The sequence below is a fragment of the Thunnus maccoyii genome, chromosome 2 (assembly GCF_910596095.1).
Source record: "Thunnus maccoyii chromosome 2, fThuMac1.1, whole genome shotgun sequence".
Classification (NCBI taxonomy): Eukaryota; Metazoa; Chordata; class Actinopteri; order Scombriformes; family Scombridae; genus Thunnus; species Thunnus maccoyii.
The window spans coordinates 10,900,063-10,918,839 of NC_056534.1; the positions used below are offsets into that span (position 1 = coordinate 10,900,063).

Consider the following 18,777-nt stretch of genomic DNA (forward strand, 5'->3'; position numbering starts at 1 on the left):
TACTGTCCTCTAACCAGCACAACACACCCAAAGATGCACACACACACACACACATGCACACGCATAGTTGCAGCACTGCGAGGCTCCACTGATTCAGAGTGGTAGAGCCTGGTATTCAGAGAAAACATCAGAGAGCCACATCAAACAGATGAAAAGCCATATAGTATTTATTAACCAACAAAGACACCGATTCACACACTCAAAAATACATTCACAAACACACACACACACACACGCACACACACACACACACACACACACTCAGACCCAGATGTGTTTTCTTTGTCATGTTAATCAGTTCCTTAGGGGTGGGCTGCCACAATGAAATGGAGAATAAATCACATACCAGAACTAGTACTGTACATATAGATCACTCATACTACTCAATCCTTTGCTCTCACCCTGCTCTCCATTATCCTGCTTTCAGCTTCTTTATTATTATCTCTTTATTTCTCTCCACTCCCTTGCTCCCTATTTTCTCAACACCATCAACGCTTTCCCCATTTAATCCTCTTTTTTTTCCCGTCCATCAGTCATTTACATTTCGTCCTGGAGCTGACCCCGCTCCTGACTCGGCCATACCCTGGAATTTGTTATTCTAGTATGTGGGTAAACAAGTCCAAGGCAGTGCATCCACAGACATGACCTTTGAACTGTAGGTCTTGGGAGAAGTTAACAGTCGCTTAGTAGTAGTTTTTTCAACTGCTAAATTGATTCATAAAATGTAGAGAAAAGTCTGGATTAATAGAATTTTTTACAAACCGATTTTTGTAGTGTGCTGAATATTATCCCTGGGTCAGGGGGCTTGTACTTCTGACCTCAGTATTATTAAAATAACTGGTCTGCAATACTGCATAATTCTGCATATTTAATATAATTTCTAATTTTATTATCTGGGCAGGGGTTGATTTTGTAAAACCTTTTATGATTAAATTATGATAAGACATTTTGGATATGTTTGAAAAGACTTTTGTCTAATTTACATTAATATTTCTACTTTTATTCGTATTTTCATATAAAACGTTTTCTAACTTTATTGATTTTATTTAACTTTACAGGAACGTTTTGAACGCAAAGCTTTTAACTGAGCGTTGTAAGGTTGTTCACCATCATAGCTTTAACATACACACAAAGGCCTACCTTGTATCCCTGGTTGATGCCGTTAATGAACTGCTGAGGTGGGGGGTTCCATGTGAAGCGGATGGTGGTTGAGTTGATAGCTACAACTTCCACTTCCTGCGGAGGTGCTGTGGGAACTACAAACACAGATACACACAAAGCATTTAGCTGTAATAGGTTCACTTAGAGGAAGATGACAATTGCTTATATATATTGGAAAAAATACGTTATAGACTCTGGACATTTGTATCCTGGAAACATTAACTGAAGAAATACACAGTTTTCAGTGCTATGTTTTGTCTTTTTCACGGGTTTTGGTTTGACATATCTCATAAAGTACCACATTTCAATATTTCATGTTGAGATTCTGTTCAGTTTTTAATTAAAAATGTGGCAGGCTTGCAAAAGCTAAATGCCAAACCTTGCTTCAAAATGACCTAATTTCTCACCAAAATTCATCTCATCTATTATATTTTGCATTGTATTAAATAAGTAGTGAATGAAATTAGGGTACCGACTCATCAGTGACTGATTCTGAACAGTGATGGCTCATAAAGAGCTAAAATCATAAATCTGTTAAGCATTTCAGTCAGTGACCTCAGGAGACCAGACAGCGGCTACAGGAAGTTACATGACTCACTGGATTTGGTGGTTCAGACCTGTAGCCAGTTCATTCTCTCTGAGCTTACTAACAAATCATCTCCTCAATCTTTCATAACCATCATGATGTGATTGCACAGAATGTCATGATTTATTGGTTGAAAAATACTAGATATTAGATAGAAGAATCATGACATTAATCTATACTAATACTTAACAAATTAAACTGGAAATTTGGTATTGCTTTCCCATAAAGTTGGAGGACTCACATGAGACAGATTTTTAAAAGAATGTCCAAAATTGAAGTAGCAAAGGCCAGAATATACTAGTTTTTAGTTCTTAGAACAGGTAGTACAAGTACAAGCTAACACTGGATCCTTTATTTCTCCAAAGCAACTGGATAGTGTCTTTCATTAAAAACTCAATGTCTCCTAAACCACTTATTTCAAACCTCTACTATAGTAGGCTTTCTGTTTAAAACTTTAAGTCTCAAGCTGAGATGACATCCTCAGGGTTGCTTTTTTTCAAACTTTGAAAAGCTCCCCGCAGAGCCACAGAAGTCATTACATAACTGTTTTCACAGGCTGCATAGTGCTCCTCATGACGGGTAACATAAACTTCATATCTTAAATCAGTGGAGTGGAGTTATTGTGGTGCACTAGTATGTATCACTAAACCATACGCAGCAGCCGTGTTGCTAACAATCTGTAATAAACCTGGGATCTCTATTTTTTCCGTGTTTAAATTGGAAACTCAGTTCAAAGATTCAACAATTAAAAGTTCAATTATAAAAATCTGCAGTCAAACTACAGCTGAATAATAATTTGTCTTTCTGAAGCATATAAAAACTTGGCCGAGGCATTCATCATCCAACAGAGAGTGAGACAAAGAGGACAGAGCACTGAAAGACAGGCTGGGAGAAGTTGAGGAATATACCATGTATATTGCAGCGGAGCTTTTCCTATGCAATGTAGGTTATTTTTCTGATTTGAAAGGATAGAGGCTGGCGGGTGGTCAATATGGTAAACAAGTGCAGAAGATGTGGAGTTTGGTTCTCACAAGCTAGACATAGATTTATTTCATCCACTCCAAGATTGGTATAGAGTCTCTAATATTTATTTTTCTTATTTTTCCTCTTCCTCGATGTGTATGTGTATGAATGTGTCTCTACGTCTGAATCTTTATGTGTTACATGGAATCTATCGAGCCAGCTGGTCAGTGAGAGAAAGAAGGTTCATGATAACATTAAAGCCAGGAACAGAAGAGTAGAGTGTGACTGTGAAATGTGTGTGTTTATGCATGTGTGTGTTTCTGTGTGCAAACGTTATGGCGATTACACTATAAGGGGTTTATGCCGATGCTAGAAAGCCACGGAGTGTTAATGCACTGTTGCATGATGGGAATGCCCTTTATATATTATATTTGAGCCAAAGAAGCCAGATGACACACAGAAAGGAGAGCATACAGGAAGGAAAGAGCAGATACCAGAACAAAAAAACTGGTAAAAATGGAAAGAAATCGGCAGTGAGAGAAAGAGAGCCAGAGGATGAGAAGACGAAGGAGATTAATTGGTGTTAAAGATGCTCTCTCCCCCTCCTGCCATGCTGACTGTACTCCTGGGGAGCGGCTTCTAACCCTCACAGCTCACAGCTACAGATAAAACACTAAACTCTGTCCTCTGGGGGAATCTTAGTATGCGCGTATGCTTGTATGAGAGAGAGCGGGAGAAGAGCAATGTTATCAGAGTCTAACACTGAGTTCAGCCACATCCTCTCAGAGATAGTGAGAGAAAGACAGAGAGAAAATGTCCAATCCATCGCAGCCACTCCCATTAAACCACATTAGAATAATTAATGAGCCTAACTCCCTCTACTGAGTCTATAAACCTGTCCTGAACTCTTGTAATAATGACTGTGAGTTTTATGAGCACATGCATGTGTGTGTAGCTTGGCTCATCTTTAATAATGATAATATACTGTTGGAATAAAAGTCAGGAAGAGAAGAGCACGTGTTTAAAGAAGATTTACCCCCACAACCTCTTCCTCTCATCTTCTTTTTTTTCTCTCCTTTACTGTCTTCACTTAAACGTTTATCCCTCTTTCATAACCACTTCATGGATTTGTTTGACATACTTGAAAGCGCATGCTTCTGTGCAGCTATGTTTATTACAACAAACACACTATTATGTATTATATTATATATTCATAGAGCAGTACAGTTTTCTTGAACTCCCTCCAGCTTGTCCTGCAGAATCCTAAGGCAGTCCTTGGCCAGATGGGAGATGTAGTCCCTCCAGCATGTCCTAGGTCGCCTCTTGGGTCTCTTCCCAGTTGGTTTAATCTGGTATGCTTCCGAGGGGATGCCTCAGGGGCAACTTTAACACAACTGCATCAACTGGCTCCTCTCAAAACCCAGCTCCCCATCCTGTCACTGAGAATGAAGCCAACCCGCCTGCGGTGCGGCTGCCTGTAACTGTGATCAGTCTTTTGATCACAACTCAAAAAAGTAAAAGTAAGAGAGGATAGTCTATCTACAAACTATTGCAACCCAGTGCCACTATAGAAATGTCTCTGTGTACTGTAGAGTATATGCTTTTAGAGATGTGTGGGTCCACCAATGACATCAAAGTTTCCCCCACTGCACTTTATGTGTAGCTTTTGAATCACATAAAAAGAAAATATCTGAGCTAAAGATAAAGCAAATGTCTTCTATAACTACAAAAGTACAGCAAACTGGGAAAAGTGAATGTGCAATGGCGTCCTCACACGGCAGGTTTTAATAAGTTACTTTGTTTAGGGGTGAAATCTATGGCCTTCACACTCATACATTTGTACTCTCTTATATATTTTAATAATGAAGATCTAAGATACTCTAAGATCTCAAGGACATAAATCAATCACCAGCAAAGTCCTTTTATTTCCTTCTATAGTTATATAGATCTCTGAATTGAATTCAAAGAGTCCATGGAATGATGCTCTCCCTATTCATTTATTCACCTTGTGTCTAAGTTGTATAAGAAATAACAAGATGTGTGTGACCAAGGTCTGGAATGCTGACTTAAAGACCTGCCGATGGTCGCACAAGAGTATGGGCAAATATTGTTAATCATTAAATGATTAACTATAAATCTACTGATAGATTTGATTTGTAAATTACTAAAATGCACAGGGGCAGATAGTACCGATATTTTTTTATGTAAAAATAATGAATGTTCAGAAATATATATGTATGCATAATGTCTCAGAATCTCTTGACACATTAGCTTTGCCCTGCGGGAATCAGATATAAATATTTGATTTTAAAAAGAAAGTGTGTGTGTGTGTGTGCATCTTTACTCACCTCCCTGCAGGGTGTATTCAGTGACAGGGCTGCTGTAGACGCCCAGGCCGGCTCCAGTGAAGGCAGCCACCTGGATCTGGTACTGCGTCCAGATGATCAGATCTTTCAGCAGACAGTAGTTGGTCTCTGGGCTGCTGATATTTTTCTCCTGGTAGTCTCCTGGCAGCCCTGCCAGACGGTACCTACACACACAAACAGACACATGTAATTAGGTATATTGGTAACTAAGCATATGACTCAGCGTGAGTCAAAATACCCACAAATTAAATATCTGCACTTATGAACAATACAATCAAATGGAATCATAAAAATACATCTGGAAATACTTTGCACATATAACTCACGTATATAAAATCAGATCAGTTTGCATTTATGTCTGAGTACAGATTTGAAGTAAACAAAAAATTCATTTAGTGTCCTTTGTGTTGGCCATACAGGCAGAGAAACCATTCAAAAGGATTTTCCTTTAGTTGCTTGATCATGTCAGAATCTCTAAAGAATTAAAACCTTTAATGCCTGTTGAGATCTCTGAATAGTGCACCTTCAAGGCCTTTGCTTTAGTACATGTGATATAAACGTCCACTTAAAAGGATATATAACCCGAGAAGACTGGGAGGTGTAATACCACTTAGGTGTTGAACATATCTGATGGAGCTGAATGGAGTAATAATCCTCATGTCAGCGTTTTAATATGGAGCCTATTCACTGTAACAGGATATTCTAACATTTCACCGGCTGACTCAGCGCTCTATCACACATGCATACTGTATACACACAAAACACACAGAAACACACACTCATACACAGATACAAAGAGCGAAGGGGTGCCGGAGGCTGACAGGGGATCTCTGTAGAGGAGTGGAGATAACCCCTCTCTCCTCTCTCTCCACCTGAAACACTGGCACTCACTGGGAGGGGGGGGGGAGTGATGGAGGAGAAAAAGTCGGAACAGATAGGAGAAAGGGAGCGAGGATCAGCCAGCTGATACGACGAGGAGAAAGGAGAATCCAAAGGGGAGGTGGAAGCCCTGTCCTATAAAGCTGAAATGATACACTGGAGATGTAAGAGCGTGCGTTTCTATTTTCAACTGATTTCTGAAGTGGAGGCAGATAAGACAGTGAATGGGGATAAAGACCTGATAACTTTTACTGCAATTATATGCAAATTCGTGTAAGGCAGCTGATGACAGATTGATTAGACACACTGTGTCATACTTTACGTAGACATCAAAGTGAAGGACAGCTGATCAAGGGCAGCTAGAGCATGAGTAAAAAGCACTTGTGTCTCTGTGTGAATATATGTATATTGATACAGCAAGGAGGGGGAGGGTGACAACATGTTGTAACTCAACTATTGTCAGAAGGTTATTTTCATGAATATTTAATCTATAACATGTCAGTAAATGGTGAAAAATGCCCGTTACAGTGTTGTTTCCAAGGTGGCCGAGTGAAATTGCTTGTTTTGTCTGACTTAGTCTTAAAAACCAAAAATTTTCTCTAAATTTTCAGTAGTATAAATACGTGACTCCCCGCCCTCCACGCTGATTACAGCCTGAGTAGCATCCAGGACTGGCTTTCCCCTGAGGATTTGCTAGTCAATACTGTGACCCCAAAAAATAATGCAGTATCAAGAGTTGTTGACCTTCGAATTAACACTGGGTTAGCTTAACTGTAGGTAGTAAACTAGTTAGCTGGACATGCAAATATTTGCAACTTCTTAGAGTTGACAAACAATCCGTTCCTTACACTTTTGTTCTTGTAGTTTTGGTTTTGGACAGGGTTAAAAAAAAGACACCACCATCCAAACTCTTTAGGGTACATACAGCATATCTTTCTTAAAACAGCCCAATGCACAACATATAGGCACGTGGAGACATCCAAAGCTTGACAGACCTGCCAGGCCTAGTTACAGTTGCTAAGCTATGATTGGACAATGAATGAACACCTGTTAGCCAATCAGAGTCAATAATTCTCACTAGCAAGGGTATAAAACCGAATATGTATGTTTTTGTGAGTGTAAGTGTGTGTCTACTGCACCTGAGTACATATCCTCTGAGGACTCCATTAAGCTGAGGTTCTGGCGGAGGCTGCCACTGGACCATGATGGACTGGTTTGTCCGCCCACTGGCCACAATATTCTTCGGAGGAGCGCTGGGTGCCTCCTCCCTCAGCATCAATCTAACACAAACACAGAAAGAAAGGAAGAGAGACAAATTATGTTGATTACATTTATCAGGTGTGATGATCAGGTGATGATAATATCAGTATTGCTGGACAAGTGCAGCAATGGGGGTCCAACATATATGGACAGTTTGCAAAGGAACAGTATATTAGGTAAGTCGTCTAAAAAGGTACTTTTACAGCAATTTTCTTTCCCAAACATCTTCATTTTTTCTAGTCTGGGGTTGAGCCTGTCTGCAAACAAATTATTATGTTTGTCACAGGAGATACACGAGACAGAGCTGCAACTTATTATAGTGAATCATCTCACAGCTTAAGCAGCTCTGATGAATTCTTATTGAATTCTGCGCTCATCTCTCTCATCCCTTGTTCTCCTGGTATATCTTGCAATTTCATTTAATACATTTGTTTTTCATGTCTTGCTATATTGTTCACTTATTTCAAACAAACCACTGCTGCCGCTGATGGAAACGTTTAACGCATCTCTTCCAGCACACCGGAGAACTTCTCCTGGGAATGATCGAGCTGACACCGGGTGTTTAAAACAACAAATGTAAAAGCGTTCATGAACTCAGTAGAAGTTGAATTGCTGTTGTGTTTTATTCACTTGTAGCGGGAAACAACAAACAGGCATTTACTGTCTGTATGTTGCACATTACTGTTTACTACATACTGTTTTACTTGAGGTTTCCCATTTGTGTTCCATTCATACTCCAGTAATCTTTGTCTGGGCCGTTTCAATTTCAACATCAACCCTACCACAACGCCCCCAGCAGACAAGCTATACTGTGTGACAGCAATAGATAGTTAAATCACTATTAGTAGAGAATGAACAAAGAGCTCATCTTTTTATTTCCAGTGAGACAGTATAATCCTTCACTCTCTCTGCCCTATTACCCTCACTTCTGTCTCTTCAAACCCTTTTCCCGTCTTTCCGTCGACATTTTGATCTCCTTCTCCATTTTTTTTCTCCCCCATCTGCAAACTTTCACCTTTTGTCCATCATGTCCTTTGGCCTCAATTATTTCATCCTTCTATCTTTTACTCATCTCCTTCCCTGTAACACCCCCCCTCCCCTCCCCTCCCCTCCCCAACCCGTGATTAAAGCTCCCAGCCCCTCTCATGGTTGGTAAAGCACGCAGGCTGAGCTGGTCAGCCTCTGGCTTTACTGTAAGCAGCTCAGCTAACGTAATCAGACCCATATGTGCTCACACACACACATATAAACACACCAAACAAATTTCTCCCAGCTTAAGACAGACTGCTACATCCGATGGTCTTTTCCCTTCCATGGATTATGTCTGGAGATTTACATTACCTTTTCCCTCCAACCCCCTCCGTCCCCTCTGCCCCCATCTCTCCCTGCATGTTTCTTTATAAGCTATTGAGCCATTAGTTGTGGTATGGCTCTGTGTATTTGTGTGTGTGAATCTGTATGTGTGTCTGAATGTGCGTGCACATCTGTATGTGTGTTTGTGTGAAAGCAGGGGTGTGAAAGCTGTTAGCTAGAGAGTTGCGCAGGCGGATATATGGCACAGGCCAGTGGTTTTACAGCTGTGCTTTACTTCCATTAGGTTAGGCACTGTCAGACAGCACCAGGTGCTGCAGGCATACACATGTACACACATACACACACACATAGGCTAATGGGCCTTGTGTGAATGAGATGGGCATTAGTGTAGCCGTCTGGAAATGGGGTATATATAATCCTCAACTATGCCACAGCTTTTGACTGAAATTGATGATGCACATTAATGCACATACACAAACTCACGCTGCACAAACATCCACACAGCCCTACAGTACTAAACAGATGCGGTCATTCACTGTTTGACTGCAAATAAAACACACACTGACACACTTACACCCAATAGCACAAACTCCTTGTGAATTGCTTTAATTCTCTCCCAACCATTTACGAGTAAATATTTCATACAGTGGGTTCAGCATGAGGACATCAACTTCACACAGGAGCTTAAATGTATAAACCGCAACCCACACGCTCGTACTGTACACCACTTCACATCCACCTATACACCCACAAACATTCATACCGACACCCATACATACACTGCAACCAAACAAAACAAACACAGCCAATAACTTTGCCTGAATGTTGTGTGACACACTTTCTCTGTCCCTTGCTATTAAGGAAAAGAGGACATTTTCTGGAGGGGATGCACATTTTTTCTGGTGTGTGAGTGAAAGTGAGGGGGAGATATGTATTTTGTGTGTCCCTATGCTTTGGGAATTAACTAAAGTTTCTATCTGTGTCATTCTCCACAGTTTAATGCCCACTGGCTTTTTCACTAAATCCACGTACACACCGAATCTTAAATTTAATGGTGTTACCGGGATGTTAAGTCTGCCTCTATTCAAACAGGATAGTAAAATTTAGATCCAGTGTGAGGAGGAAATAGCGGGAAATGAACAGAGGGCAACAGAAATAAAACAAGAGAGAGGGAAACCAGATGTGACATGATTGGGTAGAACCAGCTGAATAGATGAGCTTATTTTCTTCTTGTTTGACACTTTAAGTCTTGTCTCCTTTAAATGTTGTGCTGTTTTGCCTGAGGCTAAAAGCCGCACAAACGGAGGAGGGTGACACACTAAAGAGACTCAGAGTCAGGGAAATAGAGAAACTTTGTGCAAATTCTCACTATGAATCAAGACCAGCTGAGGCTTACAAATGCCCCAGCAGGGCTATTCAATTACAAATTCAAGTGAAATGTAGATGGGCCAGACATTTTCAGCAACCTATTTAAAATGACATGTTTATTGTTTCACTTTTGAAATAAAAAAAAAAACATATCTGACCCAGGCACATGACAATGTGCAGAAACAGAATAAAAAAGATCTATCAGTGCACAGAATCATAGCAATCATAACAAGTGGCAATAACAGTAACCAGTAACACATTCTGTCTCTCTACCAGTATCTCCATGTATGTCTGATAAAAGTTCTTGTTTTTGCCACTGACAGGCTCAGATTGTTATTATAAGGGTCTGACAACATTATGGAAAGGACCATACAGAGAAATAAAACATTTTTCTTTATCTTTCTCTTGATCTGGTCTGCTTGTTATTTTGTCTAACCGAGTCTCACTCAAGGAGAAGTCTCACTCAGAAATGGTGCAAGAGTTTAGTTGTTGCAGGAAGACAGCTAAATAATCAGCAAAATGATCAGACATGACTTTTAAAATCTTTTAGATAACACTAAGCTACGCTTTCTGACACTCCTATTTCCAACTCTCAGTCACGTTTCTACCCTTGTCTTCCGGGCGGAATATGTTTCTCACACTGGTTTTGTTTCCTGACTGCATATTGATTATAAACCACCTGCAGTGCTGTAAATATTCAGACTAAACAACAACATTGCTATTAACAAATATGTTTTAACAAAATAATATCACAATTAAAATATTAAAATAGCCTATTGAATTCAAGCTCGGTGGGACACTTAGAGATTGCCTCTGGGCCGGATGTGACCCGCAGGCCACCAATTGAATAGGTTGGTGCTACAGTGCATGTGCTTTGTGTTTGTTGGGTCCAATTAAAATGTGAACAGCTGAATCACTTCAATAAAGAATATATTTGTGTTTATGTTACCTGTTTGGTTGATGACATATTTTCCTGCATACAAGCAACAATGCTTCAACATGGAAGAGACTCCATGCTCTGTTATCAATGTTGTAGTTTGAATGTGTACATGTAAAATAAAAGCTGAGCTGTAATCTACTCAATCAAACTTATAATGTTATTTTACTATATTTTACTGTATTTCTTCTCCTGATGTTGCTTTATTGTCACAACTTACAATACAAACAAAGCATTCAGAAATAATATTGACAATCATAGCACAGCCTGTTCTTGCCTGTGTTTGTGTCTGAACATAATTGTATGTGTGGTGGTGGTGAACTGACGCCCTGTATCAAAGCAAGTGGTCCATCACTTTATCAGTTTGGCTCACTTAAGGCTGATTAGAGCTTTCACAAACAATAAGTAATCGATGCATGTAAGTGCCAGTTACAGCTGATTACATTGTTGCTGAAAATAAACAACAATACTCCTGTAGAAGCTGTCTCGCAGTTATAGACAGATGGTCCTTTTGAGCGCTAGTCTATCATGGAAGGCAAAAAAGTAAGTGCAGAAGTGTTTTGTTTCAGAAAAACATTCTGTTGATGTTATATATTGGTGATCCAAAAAATAAAAAATCTACAATGACAATAACAACAATTTATGGTACTTATTAGATCAAACATGTTTTATGTATGTAAGCGTATGTATGTTTTACATACGCTCACATTTTTTGATGACCAGTATAGTTTTGTTTTATGTAAAAAAAAAAAAAAGCCTGGTTGAGATAACTGAGTCTGCAATGTTTTTATAACATATGAATAACATCTTTTTTCACATAAACAAGAACAAAAGACTGTGAAAAAGGACTGGCATGGCTATACATCTTAACTATAGCTAACGGGTGACTTTGAACAAAAAGTCCATCATGGATATATAAAAGAGCACCTTAATCTATAATCTATTGGTCATTAAATGATCCTTATTTGCTTCGAGCACTTTTTGGTCCTTTTTGTTTAATGTATGACACATCTAATTAACTGTAACAAAACTAAGATCACTTGGAGGGCACAGCAGGGATGCAGAACTATTCAGCAGAATGGAAATAAAGGCTGACCTGTTCATTTGTGGGTTAATTAAATAACTCTAATGAATAGTGGAAAAAACTTAACATCACTGTTATAAAATCCTTTTTCATTAAATTTGCTTTAAAAAAAAATCAAGAGAGAGACAAAAGAAGCCCAAATAACCATATTTTCCATTTAATTTAGTAAAGTATACTTTAATTGCATACGCCTTGTATGGTAAGGTACAAAAAAATTATAGGAAATGTTCATTTACGTTAGAAAATAGGACTGTAGTACTTTGACCTGATCTTGGTATTTTCTGATTTCTTGGACTTGTCTAAGTTATTTTGACTCAGACTTGTCTGTTTTTCTTGTAAAATATGTTGCCTATTTTTTTCTCCCGCTGACATCTAATATTCTTACATCTTGTTTCTCTCCATCCCTATACACAGTGTAAAGATTAGACTTGTGTATTTTATTCAAAGCATGACTTGAGTTGGTTCTGATTTATATTTCTGTCAGTGTTCCCCTATCTATAATACATCTTTGGTATCTACAGGATTTGCCCAGGTACGTACAGGACTAATCTGTAGCTTATATCCTCCCTTTTCAAAAAATATGACTACTAATAGCGGATATGCACCATATGTGGACACACTAAGAACTGTAATCGCGAAAAATGAGCCTCTTTGTATTTCCTGGTACATTTTCCATGAGCAAGTTGAGAAAGGCCAGTGAGGTCTAGCATTCTGCTAGACAAATAATGTGCTTTTCCCATCTAGCACAGTCTTTCTCAGAAAAAGCCTTCTCTCTGTAAGCGACTTGACGTTTCTACTCTACATTATAATGTAAATAAATCAATCACTATTCTATAGGCACCTTCAGCATAGCTGTACAGGAAGAATCTGTTGTAAATCTTTACATCTCCCTATGAAGCTCCTGAAGTATTAATTTGCACATCCACATTAGCCACATATACACTATATGTGTATATTACTGTATGAACAAGTATTTTATCACACATCCAGTGATGAGTTCTGATGAGTTCTCGTTCTTAACTGAACAGCTGGAATAAAAAATAAGAGTAAAGGGAGAGAGAGTTGAGACAGATGCATTAAAGTACTGGTGATCAGAGTTCAAGGCATTTATGCATAATCTGTCTTTCCTGTTAATGCTTACTCTTTAAAGATGGTAATGATGTCAGTGTAGGTCATACGTGAATAACTGTGTGTGTGTGAGAGACACTCCAGATGGTATAATTGGACTCTTCATGGGAGTATCTGCATTTAGAGGTAATGTTATTCAGCTTTGATCACATTCATTCATTCACTCTTAGTGGATGTCCAAAGGGAAGTGAGAAAAGAAAGGCAGGGTGATGATGGGGAGCAGAAAGAAGAAGAAAAAAAAGGTATGAATTAATGCTGTTATGATCAAGATCCTAATCAGGACAAGAACAAAATGGGAAAGTGTAGAAGCAGCTGGAAGTTCAAACTTTAATAAGGGCTTTTTGTCATCAATATTACAAGCTTCTTCACTCTCTGTCCCGTTTCCTCACTCTGTCCACATTACTGCATTTTGTCATCCTTCTCATTTGGAGCTCTGGGCTTCTGCAGGAAATATTCTCTGCCTCACTCTCCCTGTGTGTCAAGTGCAGCAGGCGCCTTGGCATCTGCGACTGTTTATGTGCATGTCTTATCCAGGCAAACATCCAGCAGATGAAAAATAAAGCGTGTGTGGTTGTGTATAAGGCGAATATTGAAGAGGAGATGTATCCATCTGCTCTGATACACTGATCAGTGACGACTTATCTGTCTGGCAGTCTTTTATTTATTGAGGATCAATCCCTGCTATTCTCTGGTGCCTCTAACAACCTACTTTGGACTGTGGACCAGGTAACAGAGTGGCTGCTGGACACAAACAATGCACTACTACATGTAGAGGAAGAAGAGGGGTACAGGAAGGAACAACTTAGGACAGACAATAAACAAAAGCAGAAGTGATAAAGATTTTGAATTAAAGGCGAGAATGAATCAGCAGAGAGAAAGAGGAGCAAAAAATAGACGAGTTGCAAAGAGAGGTGACAACAGCAGGCTGAAGAGAGAGAAACTGAAAGGAGACTGTAATCTGAGGTGTGTGCATGTGTGATGGCAGCGTTCACAGCTGCTGTTGTTGCTGAGAGTCTATTTGGCAGAACTACAATTGGCATCTGCCAATGGTCAGTCTCTTCAGCCAGACAAAAACCATGTTTGTGCGTGTCTACCTTATAATACGCAGCCACATCTGTTGTATTGTGTGTGAGTGTCAGACATGGGCTGTTTGCGGTATATGTGTGTATTCGGGGGCAAAATTGTTAAGAGGCCTGCCACACCTCCTCCAACCCTCTTTCACTCTATCCAGTTCCATCAGTGCTAAGGCATCATAATTACTCCCATTAGAGTTTTCTCTTGGGATGAACACACACATGCACACACACACACACACACACACACACTGATGCACACAAACATAAAAAACATCTGCACAGCGATTTATTTACTTTTCAGGCCAAATTACTCTCCCTTTTACACACAGTCGCGGACACAGACATGCAGAACAGTTAATTTCATCATTTTTGCTATTTAGTTCACTATATGCAAAGGAAGGAGGCTAGCAGGGACATATGCATATATACATATAGACACGTAGACATCTACAGCACGGACGTGATGAATATAAATTGATCATTGCAAAGGAAACAAAAGGGGGGCGCTCCCTTCCTTCATCCTCGCCTTGTTAGAATCCACCCATTTCATCCCCAGTCTGAATTCTATGTCCCCTATCCATGCTCATGGCAATACACACACACACACACACACACGTAGATACACAGATTACAGTGTGTGGGGGTGCATACACTATGCCTTTTGACTGTAGAAAGGTTCCAGTTTATTCATACCCAGTTTGTGTAAGGCAGTGTGACCAAGTCTATTACACAGAGATGGAACAGGGGAGAAAAACTCTATTTCACACAAATCACAGCATGTTCTACATAAAAAAAAATGGGTTTCATGCTTTCTGGAAAACATCAGCGAGATAGTAATGTGACTTCACAGGAAGTATTGTGAAGTATGTGTTTAATAAAGTAGTGGTGAGTGTTTGACCTAGACTAAATGACTAAATGTGTCTGTGTGCATACTTTGCTTTTACCTTTGTGTCTCCGCGCTGTACTGACCCCTGCCCACTTGATTGACAGCACAAAGTCTGAACTGATAGGTCCTGGCAGGTGTGAGTCCACCCACTGATACCTCAGTCACCGCAGGATCGACCTCTGATAGGTAGACCTTCCATGGTGAGTCTAGACAGAAGACACAAAGATTAGAGCCTGATAATATCTGGCTGAGGCAGGACAAACAAGGGACACGGGGACATTTAGGGCCCATAAATCAGAAGGAGAGAGGGGAGGAATAGATAAAAGTAGCAAGGAGGGAAGGTAGAAAGGAAGGAGAAAGTATAAAGAGGAAAAGAAGCAGCGAATGAAGCAAGAAGGAAGAAAGTTTGGATGGAAGGGGGGGATTAATAAAGAAGCACAGATGCTGCTGTATATTGTTGGCATCTTGTTGCCAGCCTATCTTTCTCCTGAAGATACCACAGACAGATGCACTATTATCATCTCACCAGCAACTGTGTGCCAGTGAGTGTACTAGAACCATTGTCTGACATAAAAATACACTGTATTTATAGTGGCCCATTCTCTCTAAAATACAATCCGAAAGATCTAATTTATAACATGCACTTGGGTGCACATACAGACACACACACACAAGCACGCACACAAAAAGCTGGGTAATCAGGGTGCACAAAACTCTTGTCTCTCTCTCTCTCCATCCCTCGCTGTCTGGATTCAGTCTTTATTGCAATCAACCAGATGTTTAGACTCCCTGCATTCCTCCTCTTTCTACTTTATCTCTCCCTGTTTTTGTTCCTCACCACATTTTCTTTCGTCTCTCTCATGATGATACATCATTTTTTTCCTATCATTATTTTGGCATATTTTTTTGTACATGCTACAGAACAGCTGTTGAAATGGTGACAGCTGAAAACTGTTATTGAAAACTCATTTCTGCTGTCTCCTTAAAAGCTATCGGAATGAAAATGACTTAAAATGTCAAACTACATTAACATTTGACATTTGTCCATCAGTTTAACTCCTACAGTTGTGTTCCAAGCACTTGCATGTTCCCGCCCATCCCGTCCTGTTTGCTTAGGAGTAAGAGTAGCTCTGCAGCTGTCTCCTTCCAATCTGTTTCTCCTGTCATTCTACTCCTCAATCCCTCTTTCCTCTATCTCTCCCTCTATTTCTCATTTGACGGAGATACAGCCTGCTGTTAAAACATCTGTGGCAGAGAAAGGGTGAGAGACAGACAGAGAAAGAGAGCGAGGGTAAAGGAGGGAGGGGAAAATAAGAGTTTATTTATAGGGAACCTGGATGTACATTTATGCAGCAACACTATTCTCCATATGTCTGCCTCATGTAAATGAGTGTGTGTCAGTGCCTGGTAGACAGCAAGTGAACAGCTGTTTGCCACTCAGGGACTATAAAGTACGCCCAGGGACACACACGCATGCACACACACACGCATGCACACACACGCATGCACACACAACTGCACACACACATACACACACACACATACTGTTCTCTGAGAGCTCCAGCAGGTAGTACAGAAGGGGGGAGTTCCCATCAAAGGGGCGTAGCCAGGACAGGAGGACGGAGCGGGAGTCAGTGTCATTGAGACGGGCCGCCAGGGAGCGAGGGGAGTGTGGAAGCTCACTGTACACAAAAAAAGACAAGACAGACCCAAAAACGTCAGATTTAAAGCTTTACCTTACTTTGTAAGCTTGTCATCTGATCAGATCCAAAGCTTTAGAGGGCAAGTTCAAGATTTTGGGGAAATACGTTTATTTGCTTTCTTGTCCAGCGTTACAGTAGATGATAAGATCAATAGCACTCTTAGCTTAGCATAAAGACTCGACTGACTTTGTCTGAATTTAACAAAATCCATCTTCCAGCACATCTAAAGCTCACTCAAAGACAAGTTGTGGTTTTTTATGGGAGGTTATGTGCCGGACTACTTCTTAGCTGCGAGCAGATGCCAAGACATCAGATAAATAGTTACCGCTCACAACCACGAAATAGTCCGGCATGTAAAAACCACAACTTGCTGGTTTTACACTTCTGCTTCCGTAAAGATAAAACAAACAAGATATAACATATTAATTAGAGAGCTTTAGAGGTGCTGGTAGGCAGATTTTGTTACCTTTGGGCAGAGCCAGGCTAGTCTTTCTGCTAAGCTAAGCTAACATCTGCTGCTGCTTTAACTCTCAGCAAGAAAGCAAATAAACATATTTCCCCAAACTATTCCCTTCACATCCACATCTAGACAAAAGAGTGTTTCTGAACATGTAATTAAACATTTATGCACTCGTATCACAAAAACAAGTCAGTGGCAAAGTGCCCGGACTTTCCATTAGACAGATATTTATTTCCTGTGTTTTGTTTTTTTATTTAATATGTTCAGTGGAATAATGTTGGCTCTGACACCCAGGTTAGTTCCTGGGTCCAATCCAGGATCAGTTCCAGTGGGCGATATCTTTTAAATATGGTTGTGGTTTGCATATTTTTTATTGTGATATTTTATTCTCTTCGTGCTCTGCACTGCTGCAAATACAGAAGAATGAAATTCTCTGAGACATTTGGCTGTCCCCTGTGGATATTTGTGCATCCCTGCCATGTTAATAACAAATAAAGCAATGCAGACATATTCATGAAAGCAATAGAGTGTCCAGATATTTGATTATACAGATTTTAGTGCATCATAACTCTCTTTAAAAAACAGTTGGCTTGGAGGAGGAGGTCTCAGTGTAGCTCTATGTGAGGGCTACAGGTGCTAGCAGAGATAACAGGAGCGAGGATATTAACAGAACACATAAAATAACTAAATAAATATATTTACACTCAAAGCATGATGAAAGCCATGATCCCTTGTGCCTAAACTAGCTGCATTTTATATTCATAAGCTCATCAATTATTTCTTAAGAATCCTGGATGTGTGAATATCCTGTCCAAGTGGTCTCCTCAGACAAACTGTAGGCTCTTGTTAATTTCAGCAGATGATGCAGGGTTAAAAATGTTTGCCTGCTTCAGTTTTTGTTTTTGCTCGTGTGTGGTTTTACATTTTAATATTCAAGTTGGTGTGAAGTCAGAAAATGAGAGGAACACAGAGAGAGAGAGAGAGAGAGAGAGAAAGAGAGAGAGGGAGAGTGAGAGGATGTGAGATGAATGAAGAAGATGCAATGATGTTAGAGGGAGGGAGGGAGGGAGGGAGGGAGAGAGAGAGAGAGGCACAAGAAGAAGAAGCAAGGACGGCGGTGAATGAGGCAGAGAAGGAGCAGGGGGAAATGAGAATGATGTTTTCTTTTCTGAGATGACATGATCATATTAATTAATGGATGAGCTTAGAGAGTGTTAGAGCAACTACCTTCACACGGCCCCCACAAACACACACACACACACACACACACACATACTCACAGACACACGCTCACGAACACATGGATGGGTCTTGTGAGAGTTGAACCAATAACCTACTGGTAATTAGTCTGTCTCCTCAGCCGCCAGCGTCTGTTAGCCTCTATGACCCATTGATACTGAGCTAACGAGAATGTCAGTCACACACGTGCCCATACACACAAACACACACGTACACACACACACACACACAGTCATAGAGAAATCCCTACATTCCCTACATGTTTTCGCTCCAGCCATAAACAGAGAACCACTCCCTTCCTCTCAGTTTGACATGTATAACCTCTTGTCTCTCTATAATTCAGAAGGATGTGGACTCATGTTCTATC

General features: G+C 40.1%; 1 protein-coding gene across 2 annotated transcripts in view; it reads right to left on the minus strand.

Annotated features, from left to right (window-relative positions):
• LOC121887175 (protein sidekick-1-like) overlaps positions 1-18,777 on the minus strand; it is a 248,567-nt gene that overhangs the window by 58,122 nt on the left and 171,668 nt on the right. For both annotated transcript variants that reach the window (XM_042397800.1, XM_042397809.1), the window contains 5 exons: positions 16,554-16,690; positions 15,067-15,214; positions 7,095-7,235; positions 5,059-5,240; positions 1,141-1,256 (listed from right to left, as the gene is read on the minus strand). In XM_042397800.1, the coding sequence (XP_042253734.1) occupies positions 1,141-1,256; positions 5,059-5,240; positions 7,095-7,235; positions 15,067-15,214; positions 16,554-16,690 (724 nt within the window). The remainder of the gene's footprint in view (positions 1-1,140; positions 1,257-5,058; positions 5,241-7,094; positions 7,236-15,066; positions 15,215-16,553; positions 16,691-18,777) is intronic.